General features: G+C 35.3%; 1 protein-coding gene across 1 annotated transcript; it reads left to right on the top strand.

The window, feature by feature from the left end:
• The first annotated feature begins 8,337 nt into the window (after positions 1-8,337).
• LOC123540656 (uncharacterized) lies at positions 8,338-11,151 on the top strand. Its single transcript, XM_045325876.2, has 2 exons — positions 8,338-8,475; positions 8,591-11,151. Exons 1-2 carry the CDS (start codon positions 8,404-8,406, stop codon positions 9,539-9,541), a joined length of 1,023 nt encoding a protein of 340 aa, XP_045181811.2. The 5' UTR covers positions 8,338-8,403; the 3' UTR covers positions 9,542-11,151.
• Positions 11,152-14,104: the final 2,953 nt, after the last annotated feature.

Genomic DNA, 14,104 nt, shown 5'->3' with positions numbered 1-14,104 from the left:
TGTTATCTCGTCGGTTTATATATGTGTGGGCCGATCTTAAGACGTTACCTGGGAAAATGGCTGCTGACGGGCTGGATTTGATATGTAAGTGTAATCCAGGCACACTGCTTTTTTTGTGATCGGGTACAAAATAATAGGCTGTCTTAAAGATATGTAATTAGGTAATTTATCCAACATCCCGTCCGTCACCAGCAAACCATGTTACTGATAACATAATACTTTATTACAAATTTCCCTACTTCACTGTCATGACATGTAAATATTTCAGACAATTTCATTTAGTTAAAACGTTCTTCTTTTAGGAACTTTTGTTCAGCCAAAGAAATGGCGTGAAGTTTAATGCGAGGACCGAAGTTCCGCTGCTGAAAGTGAAGTATGACGTACCCAGCCAGCATGACTATATCGGCCCGATATAGGTATAATGTCGGAATGTCGGCAAAATGTGCCGATGTAGGGCCGACGTCCGGCCGTTGTGAGTGAGTGAGTGAGTGAGTGAGTGAGTGAGTTAGGTTTTACGGCGGATCGACACAAAATGATCATATATCGCCGAGATCGGACCGTTGAACTGCCGCAAAATATTGAAATCGGTAGACCAACATCAGTCAGTGTAACTATTTCGTAAGTCGGATTGACATCGGGCCGATATTGGATTCTCTAACTCTAATATAGCTATATTTTTCAAAATATTATTGATAAACGTGAAAAAGTAATCTAATTGTTTATGTGTGCTAATTTATTAAGCAAATATGATGTATGTTTATTAAGCAAATATGATGTATGCCAGAATTAATCAAACTAGTTTCCAAACAAAATTTGTAGACGGTATTTATCGAAATTTTATATATAAAAAAGGGAGGTTATAATTAAGATGCATTTTTATTTTATGTAGAATGCCGCCATAGAAATATTTATATCTACAAAAAAATGAAAATATAAATATGTTTAAAATTCTAATTGAACAATTTTAATAGTGTTAAGAATATACAGAAAACTTACGTAACTGTATAAAACATGTAGTACATAGTTGTGAAAAATATTATATCAATATAATCAAATAACCATCGTACACATGATGCGAGACATATCTGTTCTCAAGTAAATTACTCTGAGAATTATAAAGTGTATATTTGAAGAAAATTTGAAGAAGCACTGCGTGTCACACTATTTCGCGACAACGATATGATCTGCCAATGTCGGACCGATGTCATTATGATGTTGGCCCGATATCGTCTGCCGACATCGGGCCGACATCATTCCTATTTGCAGCCGATATTGAAGCCGATATCGGGCCGTTATAGACAAAGACGTCGGTTTGATATCGGGCCGATATAGAATGCTGGCTGGGTATATCAAACTGCCCTGACACGTTTGGTCAATGACTGGTTAAAAGGAAACATTGGGATAGGACAGCCGACAGAACAATGGGAGAGAAACTACATCTCCAGCATAAACAGTGCAATAAATGGCGAGGGAAAATGCTGTTTACAAAAAGAACTAGACAATGAAACAAAAGCTGTTTACAATGAAATGGTTGAAATAAAAGTACCAGGACATTTAAAGGTAGTAACCTCACATAGGCGTTGGTTAAGGCTTACATACAGGTTTCTACAGGTGACTGGACTTCCATTTTCAGGTAAAGTGTTTGATCTTGTGAGGCGGCATGACTTAAGTAAGTTTACACATCGAGAAGTTCTGGGATATGCAGTTATGTTTGGAGACGGAGCAGTTGGCAAGAGAGTGTTAGAGACGGAGAAGGAGAAGTTAGAATATGGAGTAACAGCCTACATAATCATTACGCTGCTAATCCTCACCACCCGGAATATTTTTACCCACTTCTTGAAGACGGTACTCGAAATAAAAGTGTTCCCGTGTTGCAACTAGACATTGAAAACGGTAAATATTTCCTTGATGAAAGTCTGATCGGCATGCTGGCTGCTCGAGGTGAAAGAGATCTTGCTGAGATGTGGAATTCAATGTAAAGAAATGGTTTGACATTAATGAAAGGTACTTTATAAGGTACAGCAAAGAAGATAAACGTTATGTTTTGCAAATCTTAATGAACTTTACTGAAATGGCATCAGAGCTTTTCTCCGGAAGTGAAAATGTAAATCTCGTTAAGGGATTATTCGGCAACAGAAAAGTGGTGTTTGAGAGCTCAGTATATTTGCATTTCTTGAGTAACGTTGTTTTTCTTGCTTGTATCACTTGCCATATTATACTTTAATGCAGCGTACCCTCTATATTGAAACCTACATACTTGTGTTACATCGTACTGATTTGAGTCCATACTTTTTTCTTAAAAATGAACAAATGAATGAATTATTGTCATTCAATGCAGAGTTATCTCAATTACAGAATGACCTTATGATAATATTACATTGTCTGTCGATGATGAATATACAAGTATATATGCCATTTGCTATAACACAAACTGATTTAATAATTTAAATTTGCATGTCTAAAAATCAACAGTTTTTAATTGGTTTTAACATCTGTTAATAAAAAGAACATTTAAAATTATATTTCATTTTAAAATTAGTCAGAAAATAGAGAAAAATGTAATGAAATCATATCAAAGGGAAGTAATTCTGAAGAAAAGTACTGTAAAATTTTCTTAAATTGGGTCTGTGTAACATATGTGCTAGTTATGTTGAATGTTTATGCCAAGTTATTCAAATATCTACGCATTAATGAAAAAGTTGCAGATGCTCGTAAATATTTAACCCCCAGCTTAACCTTGACTTTTTTACGGATCTAGGTGTTGCGCATATTACATGTCACAAATGTTCACCATGTAAAGAAGACGATGTACCAAGCGCAACTCCCAGAAACCTACCTCAAAGATCAAGGCAACACTTGGAGATCAAAGGTTTAGCAGTATCTGGTGTTTGTCTTCTTCGTACCTGGGATTTTAATGTTCCTTAGTACAAATGTCCTCAGCAATGTATCATATTCAACTCGAAGAACCGCTAGGACAAAAGTCAGGATTACTGTTGGAGATTTTTTCGTGTCTGGACAATAATTCAGAGATTTTAATATTACGTGGCACAAATGTTCGTCACAATGAGTTGATATGTTATTAACATTTTGCTTACTAAATTGCTAAGATGAACTGGTCCATCATTAAATAAAGTCAATACCATTTATTATTCGAAGGGGTGTTCACGGAAAATTTACTGATTGAATAGCTAACAGTACAGACTATGCAGAGTGATCGATAATTAAGACAATTATACCATACGTATTTTCTTTACTGTACAGTAAATCATAACGTACGTCTTTATTTACTGTAAACATTTCAATAATAAAGTGAATTTGGTAGGGCGACAATTAGACCATTCAAAAAGTTGAACCCGGACCCAATTTTTAACAAGGAAGTTATATACCAAAATGTTCGTAAAGCTTATCAACTGGCATAAATGATGGCCATCTGAGAATTCTAAGATGGCGTCCAAGATGGCGCCACAAAAGTAATGATGACTACAATGTTGTAACACACCATCATGTCTACATCTTCACATAAAAATTTAATTGTTTTTCTGTTTAATAATTTACTACGATATGTCAGGTTTAATGAGTTATTATCTTTTTAACATAAATAGCCTAACATTACAGATTAAAGGTCAAAAGGTCAAATAATCATAATCGGATAGATAAAAGTATATATTTAGCATATGATTTCAGGACAATTTTAAGATTCCAAAAGTATTTATGCAAAACATGACCTTAAGTTCATTCTCTTAGTACCATGAATGATACTCAGTGAGCAGTACTCAGAGTACCGTGAATACTGCTCCGTGTGCATTAATCATGGTAATGTGAACACTACTCAATGAGCAGTACTCACGATAATGTGAACACTACTCAGTGAGCAGTACTCACGGTAATGTGAACACTACTCAGTGAGAAGTACTTACAGTACCGTGAATACTACTCAGTGAGCAGTACTCTGGGTAATGTGAACACTACTCAGTGAGCAGTACTCAGAGTGCCGTGAACACTATTCAGTGAGCAGTACTCACGGTAATGTGAACACTACTTGGTGAGCAGTATTCACAGTGCCGTGAACACTACTTAGTGAGCAGTACTCACGGTAATGTGAACACTACTCAGTGAGCAGTGCTCACAGTACCGTGAATACTACTCGGTGAGCAGCACTCTAGGTAATGTGAACACTTTTCAGTGAGCAGAACTCAGAGTGCCGTGAACACTACTCACTGAGCAGTACTCATGGTAATGTGAACACTACTTGGTGAGCAGAACTCACAGTGCCGTGAACACTACTTAGTGAGCAGTACTCACGGTAATGTGAACACTTATCAGTGAGCAGTACTCACAGTGCCGTGAATACTATTCAGTGAGCAGTATTCACGGTGCTGTGAACACTACTCAGTGAGCAATACTCACAGTGCCGTGAATACTACTCAGTGAGTAGTACTCACGGTAATGTGAACACTACTCAGTGAGCAGTACTCACAGTACCGTGAATACTACTCAGTGAGCAGTATTCACGGTAATGTGAACACTGTTTGGTAAGCAGTACTCACAGTGACGTGAACACTATTCAGTGAGCAGTATTCACGGTGCTGTGAACCCTATCCAGTGAGCAATACTCACAGTGCCGTGAATACTACTCAGTGAGCAGTACTCACGGTAATGTGAACACTTCTCAGTGAGCAGTACTCACAGTGCCGTGAACACTACTCAATGAGCAGTATTCACGGTGCTGTGAACACTACCCAGTGCGCAATACTTACAGTACCGTGAACACTACCCAGTAAGTAGTACTCACAGTGCGTGAACACTACTAGATGATTAATGTTCCGTGAAAAGTACCCAGAGCTATGATAACTCCACACTGATCATTAGCAATGATCACTGAGGAATTGTAACCCCAGCACACTTAGAGTCCTTCCCACTGAACATTTCTCACCACACTAAAAAGGGACACCGTTGTAAAAAAAAAAAGTGACCGTGCGACCACATACACGCATCACAGGATTGATGCCCCTTTCTCTAACGAAAAAGGGGAGACATTTTTGTTAACCTACCGCATCCCTTTTTGGAATAGGTTATCAGTCAACTATTAAACAAGGAGTTTGAAGAAATAGTTAATATATGGCATCTTTCTTACGTTTAAGCAGGGTAATAGTGTCAATTTGTTTTCAGTTTTGACATTTAAAACCGAATATGATTATATAATATTTTGCAAAATAATATTATTTTTTCAGCTCTTGTAAAACTGATTTATCAGACTTTTTATTATTTCAGCGATATCGTCAAAACGTTTTGAAAACGTTTTATAATGTTCTATCAAGGTGCATATATTTCAAGTTGTGTAAAATAAACACTATTTTTTTATGCAAATCTTTGCTTGAGGCAATATGCGCACAATATGGATGATACGACATTATCCGTGTCCATGACAACAAATATAAATAAATGTACTAATATACAAAATGTAAAGCAATTACCGTAAATGAACCAAATATGTAGCTATTTTGATGTTCTGACCTCATAATGGAAAAAAAATCCCTATCCTATGGGGAATACAAAACATAAAATAAAGCTAGATGCTGACCACAACATTTGTTTTTCATACCTGCATAACCTGAAGAAGAAAATTTGACACATGTATCAATTAGTCTATGAATCAACTTCTTCTTTAACCTGCTTGTAATGCGCATATAAAGTTACATTAGTAGGAGTACCTTTTACAACAGTTTTTCTGTAAGACATCAATAATTGTCATTCTTTGTATCAGTTAATCTTTTTGTGTCATTCTTTCAATTCTTTCTAAAGGATTTATATAGTCGCCATATGACCTATAATTGTGTCGGTGCGACGTTAAACCCAACAAAATAAATAAATAAATAAAGGATTTATAAGTTCTAATTTTCAAAACTACAAATTAGTGATAATGAATGGGCAAAATTTGTATTTTTAGCAGGAATTTGACCTTTTGGCATATTTGTTTTTACCTTTAAATGTAACAAACAATTCATGAGAAGTGTGTTGCAATAATTCTACAAAACAATATATGCCAGCACTTTATTTCTCAAAAGTGAATGAAGAAAACCGTATTTTTTACAAAAAGCACCTTTTTCATTTTATCTGTGAGAGCACTTCATTAATAAAGTGAATTATAACATACGTATTTTCTATTTATGAGTTTATTTACTGTTAACACCTCGATCATAAAGTAGACGCGTACTGTATGTACGTTTTTCCTGAGTTTATTTATTGTAAACACGTCAAAAATAAAGTGTGTTATAGCTTATAAGATTCTTTCACCGGTTGTAGGTGTAGATGGAAATATCCGGCCTCGAGGGTAAATGTTTCGGCGGTAACGAGGCTCCCAGCAAACTCAAACTCAAAAATCATGTACATACTACCATTGATAAAAATAATGAAAAGAACTGATAAAAATTATCGCAAAATAAGGTCGCTGGAGTTATGTCAGGAGTTTCCACGGATGATAAATACATAACAAATAAGATTATTGTTATATTTTATACCAGTACACCAAATAAGTGTTTTGAAAATGAAAGAGAAAGTAACGCATAGTAATACTCACTAACAGAATGATGTAAGAAACAATTACTTAAAAATAAGGACAAAATCCAAAAGGAATGGCCATGTAACAAGGATGTCAAGGTTGTATAGCCCCTTGAGAAAGATACCATTCAATTGTTCATGTATGGATGTGCATATAACGTATAACGTATATACGTATAAATCATGTAAAAATATACAATTGTTAATTATAAATCTTCCTATTAACAGCAAGATGCCCCAAAACGTGGACAAAATCGCAAAACAGTGGGATGCAGCCTTTGAATGCCCAGTGGCAAAAACACTTAGTAGTTAAAACCAGATAATAGCACCTTTTTGATTTACAAAACCAGATCCAGGACAGGTTTTATAAAAGTTATCCCCACCGCGTGAATTCCTTATACTCGTGATACTAGCGTAAAGCACAAAATCGTACACGCAAACATATAAGAAAACTTAACGTGTCTCACACGAGGCAGTCATAATCAGTAATCGTAATCATAATCAGTTAGGTTTTGCCATGTAATCGAAAACACTTTTGGAAATTTTGATGTTATATACGCATGTAACCAGTGACTTCAGTGCAAGATAGAGCAGTAAGATAAATACCTTTCAGAGTCCAATACGAAAACAACATACCTTTCAAAGTATAGACATTTAAACAGCGCATTTTGCCGTCTGGTAATGCAAAACTTCCGAAATGTTTTATTCAGTTTGAGACAGACGGTACCCGAAATAAGTGCTTTAACCTTTATCATGCTGGACAGGACTGATTCAGTCTGCACTATTCGCCATTCAGTCAGCACTTTTTTTTTGATAAGTACCCCTTTTAACAGTTAAAGGTACTGTCCAAATTGAAAAAATGGACAAGTTCATTATATAAATTTAGCAGGGTAAGGGTAAAGTAATGCATCTGAACCTTGTAAATGCCAACTTTTCCTGTTTAAACACTAACTGACATGGTGTCTTCCGAGGGAGAGGGCAATAAAATCTGTTCGGACAAATATTGAAACATAGAACGCTACCCAACACAATATTATATTAGCAGACGCGATTTGATCCTGTTCACGAGAGTTAACCTAACATACAACATATTTCATGCCCCTAGCAACGTCTTTCATGCCCCTAGCAACATCTTTCATGTCCCTATCAACATCTTCCATGCCCCTAGCAACGTCTTTCATGCCCCTAGCAACATCTTTCATGCCCCTAGCAACATTTTTCATGCCCCTGGCAACATCTTTCATGTCCCTAGCAACGTCTATTTACAGATACGTTGCATGGAACCGATAGAAAGAAATAATAAACATACTGTTGAAACTTACGCAAAACAGTGAAGGAATAATGAATATAGAGTGAAGGAATAATGAATATAGTGCAGGGCGTATGGCACCACGATTATTAGTTTGTAGGGAGATACTGAAATCGAGAACTTTTTAATAGTACAATTTAAATGTGCTCACGTGATCGTACAAAATGAAATCTTTTTGGTTTGCTGCAAACGCACCCAGATCGTAAGTCTGTCCAACTATTTCAACCAACGAATTATTGAGGGAGCCTTTAACTGACCAATAAAGTCTATAAGAGAGTCTTTCAAAGCATAAAAGTAATACAGACTCTGTTTGTATTAGTTTGTTCCATGTACAACATCCCTTACGCCCACTAACAATGGCTTAATAACGATAATTTAAACTACGAAGATATTGTTTTGCGGTACGTGTAATATGCTATTTATAATGCCTATCACATCATAAGGACGGTTATGAGTCAGGGATTTCCGGAATGATATAAATAAAGACACAACAGTGTGTTACTAATTATCATATTACGTACTAAGTAATAGTCAAAATGAACGCAACAACGTTGATCATTTGTATTTTATACATTTTTAACACAAATGTGTTGGTTTCACCCTCGCAGGTATGAATATTCTTTATTTTATTCAATATTGATTAAACTTTTTAAATACATAAGATAAAATCTTCAAACTTTCTCAAAATACTACAATAACATGTTTTTTATGCACTTGTTGCAGGAACTTTTGTTCGAACCTAGAAATGGGGTAAAGTTTAGCGTGAGAACTGAAGTTCCCGTGCTAAAAGTCAACTACACTGTTTATAAGACAGCTTTGACAAGTTTGGTCGACGACTGGTTGAAAGGAAAAATAGGCACGGGGCAGCCAACAGAACAATGGGAGAGGAACTACATTGCAAGAGTTAACCGTATAGTTAATGGCGAAGTAAATAACTGTTCAAAGGAAGTCAGTGATACGAGTGGAGATAAAAGCATGGGCCTGTATTGTTCAGATGAAAATTTAGATAAGAAAACAAGAGATGTTTACTATGAAATAATTAAAATAAAAGTTCCAGGGCATTTAAATGTGGTAACTTCCCACCGGCGGTGGATACGGCTTACATATAAGTTTCTAAATTTAATAGGCGTCAAATTTTCTGACAAAATGACTGACCTTGTTAGAAGACATGACTTGAGCAAGTATACACATCGAGAAGTTCTGGGATACGCTATAATGTTTGGAGATGGCGCCCTTGGTTATAGAAAATTAGAAACTAGGGATGAAAAGTTAGAATGGAGTATTACTCTTCATAACCATTATGCCGGTAATCCTCATCACCCGGAATATTTTTATCCACTTCAAGAAGACGGTAGCCGAAATAAAAGTATTTCCGTTTTGAAACTAGACCCTGAAAATGGTAAAAATTTCCTTGATGAAAGTCTTATCGATATGCTTGCTGCTCGAGGGGAAAGGGATCTGGCCGAAGATAGGGAATTTAATGTAAAGAAATGGTTCGATCTTAGTGAACGGTTCTTCAGGAGGTATAATAAAGAGGATAAGGGGTATGTTTTGGATCGCATAGGGGATTACGGAATGTTGGCAACAAGATTTTTCTCTAGTAGTGAGAATGTAAAACTAGTCAAAGGACTTTTTGATAACAGAAGAGTTGTGTTTGAAAATTACAGCCACTGAAGTGATATTAATGAAGAAATTCGTGTTCATTTGGACAGACTCAGTATCTGAAATAAATTATAAAGAGCAATGCAGTACTGCAAGGTTTAGTAGAAAGCTTGAGCCTTCGTCGTCAAATTTAGGAACTCTTTATTTATCTAAAAAAACTGAAAACAAACCTAGTGATCTGGTATAACTTTCTCTTTTCTTCGGTATTTGAAATGAGTATTGTGTTTCCCCCGTTTCCCAAGTTGAACAAGTGATAATAAATTGTATTAACATCATTATTTTGTTAAAGGAATTTATGGACATCGATAATTTTACGGGGTGTAAAAGTCATGCCCTAAATTTTGACACGTAACAATTTTTTCATGAATCTTGAATGTATTATGGTTTTGTTTTAATAACACTTATCAATCTATTAAATAGGAAGGTGTGCAAAGGTTTTGGAGAGAGATTACTAGGTCAACTAGGTTATAATCAGTTACATTGTTTGTACTTTAACTTTGTAATACGGTGTATGTTTTCTAATCCGCAGTCAGTCAATTCTGTATTGACATATACACACAATGCCTCATAAAAAGTTTAGAAAGAGATTAAAAGCATTTCAGCTTCTTTCTTGACATATATGTTAAAATCATGAACCAAGAGTGTGCACAATTTATTTTCCAAGTGACTGCTACTACTGTTTGGTCTGCATTATACGTGCACATCACGTGACATATAAATTCTTTAAGATCTATTTTATTAGCATAATTGTGATCTAAATAAATCTAACCACAAGTGATTGATGACCATGCTTCGTTTGCCTGGAGATATATTTAAACATGTGCCTCTAGCCGATTATGTTTTCAATGCAAAATATTTGTTTAATGTATCTTGTTTTGTTTTTTAGAGTTAACATTCTAAAAGTTATTTATTCATATTTGAAGAAGATGTCATTACAGAGCAGTATTCCATCTTTTACTGATGTTATCATATTTCACAAGCTTACATGTAAATTTAAAATGTCGAAGACATTATTACGTATGTTGTATTTGAATCATTGTTTACAGAAAATGACCAGTAAGCAGTTATGATAAGTTTTCAATCACTATCTTATGTAATTGCTACGAAATATTCTGTCATAGTAAATGCTGTTTTAATCTTCGAAATTACATTTCAGTCTGTTTTAATTACTTTATAGAAAGAGTTAAGAAACATATGTTTACTTAAATATCGAACCTTGTCATAATGTAAAAAAATATATTTTCATCATTTGCAGCTTAATCACACATATTACTGATGTCGGTATATACCAAATTTTAATTATGTTATAATTCTTTTTCACGTGTTTGTTCTGTCCATAAGAAACAGTCTGCACATTAAAAACCCTGCACCTTTACTTAACGTGAATTTTAAAGTATTACGCATATCTTATATAAGTATACGTAGATTTACCCCACCCACTAAGCTATTTACTTAGCCCTTGATTGTTGGATTTATAGATAATAAATTAATTAAAAGTTGTCATGTCAAAAACTTATGTTATAGTTAATGAAATGTCTGAGAATAATAAAGCATAAAATTTATAAAATATAATCAAGCAATTAAAAGTTATATAATCATTGAAGGAATGTATGTAAAACAGTGATATTTTTCTTATCATTTTGCATGCAATATCCTCCATAATTTGTGATAATATATTTCAATTTACTTGAAGATAAAATATACTATGCTTTAATCTATTCTGTAACAGAAACTTGTATAAAATTAGGGTCATGCCTATAAAATTGAAACGTATTGTCCACTGAGTTTGTATTGTATGACTTTTAATTTTCGGCGGCCACATTGAAGGCCATCTTGATTTTGAGCACTTTACCCACAACTTGGATTGGAAATATAAGACTGTTAGAAATATCTGATATATAGTTTGCGATGTGCACATTCGTAGACCACCTACCCCCATGAGGGTAAACTCGTTTGCGACAGTATTTATATTGGCCGAGGTTGACCTACAATGAACACGCTTTTATGGGGATGTATCGAAATTTTCGTATCATTTGTATTTGTTTTCTAACATTCAGAAAATATTCACTGAAAAACACGTATTTGCCTTTATTTTCTCGTTGTAAATGGATACATTAGTGTTAAAATGTCTCGTATTTTCGTCATACAGGTAAGATATACTCACTGTAACAGATCGGTCACCGTTGTATGCAGTTTCATAAATACTTAATCCGGCAAATCCCGGCCGTCGGCGAAGGTTTTGTCTTACGTCCGAGTCGGTGGTTCACAAAAATAAAAATGCGTAAGTACGAGCAGGTGGAATCTATGAAAAACGTTATTTTCACGAGTTTTCAGGATCCGACTGGGGGCAAAAGTCATTTTTATCAATATGTAGACTAACATTTCATGTTTCTTCATTGTGCACAGTCATTTTAAAATATTTAGGTTTCATATTTGAAGCCTATTCTATGAATTACAATAGGGGCGCAGTAGCTGTACTATGAATTAATTGTATGCTTTTATGTATACATTATGACATTAATACATTGTCACACTATGATACGTCATTGTGATAATGACGCAAACATTTTAAAGCAATATTATTGATAGAGATATCTGTATTAATTAAATTTATCTATGTTTGAATTTCAGTCATTTGCCATGTAACTAAGTACAACCATCAAACTGAACGTGACTGTGTCGGCCATACTGGTCGACATAGAAGGCGTATTCGGCACAAGATGTAAAACATGTACATTTAGATTGCAATTATATCTAACCAAGAGTGGGGAGGTGGCAGCAGCCCCATCCACTAGGATGTCCAAATTGCAGAATTACATGGGTTTTTTTAATGTCTCATAGATAGCGAACATTCCTACAAGCATGGGCACGGCCCACTGGAATCTGACAGACCAGGTCCCCTCTAGAAAATTGTTCTGGGTATCTAGAGTAGGCCCTAGATGTTCATATACTAGTAACAGTTTGATTCTAAATACCATTTTCATGTAAAATAGAATCTTAGCATAGGCATTTATCAGTGTTCAAAGTGTCTTTATCGTTTCTTAATTGATACAAAATATTCGATAGATCAATGAATATGCCCTATACAGTTTGTTGAATAATATTTTAAAAGAAAAAAGAAACAGTCATGCCCGCAGAGAGCGTACTCGACTATTGTCAGTGCTTGATATAAATTATCTTGATTGAAAAGTTTAAATCGAAACAAAGGCATTTTGATTATTCATTAAGAGGTTTCTCTAAGTCGAAGAAGGACCATAATTCTAAAAAAAAAAACAAGAGCACTGCATGCTGGTGCTGGACACTCAAACTTTTTTGTACTTGGTAAACGCTATACTGTAAGGATACTGTTAGATATGTTCTGTGGTGTTTGACACTGACCGCTTGGAATGATACTGGACTTACTGCGTTTTAATTGTTCGTACATTTAATCCAACGTAACCTGAGTCTGATGAGGAGCAATCAGCTTCTATAGGAGACATAGACACAATTCGAAATTGCAACATAATTTCCAAATCCTGTGTCGTTGCTCTTTCCATATTCATTAGATTAATTTATCGCCGGTAGATGTCAGAAACGAATGAAAGTATCCTTTATCACCCATTCACCCATAACCCTGGATTGTAAGAATCGATAAAACTGGAATTACCAAACTTACATCAATCGCCTCGCTCATACCAGGGTTGAATTCAGTTGTAGGCCTACAAATATAAGCAAATAAAGAGAGGTCACAGGAGCACGAAGCGGAGATATGACTGAAACGCACAAAACCGGTGGCAGAACAGATGGAGTCGGTGTTTCAATCAAAGGGGTCCGGGAGTAGGGAGTAGTTATAATAGTATGATTTTTTACATAATTATGGCTCTAGGACTCAAAAATAAGCCATTAAACTTAATCCACTCATGTGCCGGACCCCTTTGGTTTCAATATTACATCGTATGAAAGAGAACAGTACCATCGTAGATACTACCGAGAAATCAAGGAACTAGAATTATGGTCCTTCACCTAATGAATAAATAAAGAATTTTATGTTCACGAAGTCATAAAACCATGTTCATGATAATAGTACATGCGATAATGCGAAATATAGACTAAACTTACATGTAGTAACCGTTGCTATTTTCTCATACAACTTCTAATAAAAACGATACAATGCTCAAATATCGATTTTCCAAAAACATTTCAAAAACGTGTAGAGCTATTATGTGAAAATTTTGTTTATACTCATAAATGAGCCGCGCCATGAGAAAACCAACATAGTGCGTTTGCGAGGATCCAGACCAGCCTGCGCATCCGTGCAGTCAGGCCAGGATCCATGCTGTTCGCTAATGATTTCTCTGCAATAGACTTTGAAAGCGAACAGCAGGCTGGTCTGGATCCATGCTGGTCACAAACGCACTATGTTGATTTTCTCATGGTGCGGCTCAAATGAATTTGAGAGATAACTGTCATACCTGCGATCGCGAAGAAAGGCAAATACCGTTTGCAAATGGAAATCTTCAACTGATATTTTGTTTTCAAAAGCAGGAAGAATACAGTAAGCACTTCGATGATAAAGTGAATTGTATAGGTATCGTA

Source organism: Mercenaria mercenaria, chromosome 1 (assembly GCF_021730395.1).
Source record: "Mercenaria mercenaria strain notata chromosome 1, MADL_Memer_1, whole genome shotgun sequence".
Lineage (NCBI taxonomy): Eukaryota > Metazoa > Mollusca > Bivalvia > Venerida > Veneridae > Mercenaria > Mercenaria mercenaria.
The sequence above is the reverse complement of the archived record's forward strand: the minus strand, read 5'-3'. Positions and strand labels throughout refer to the sequence as shown.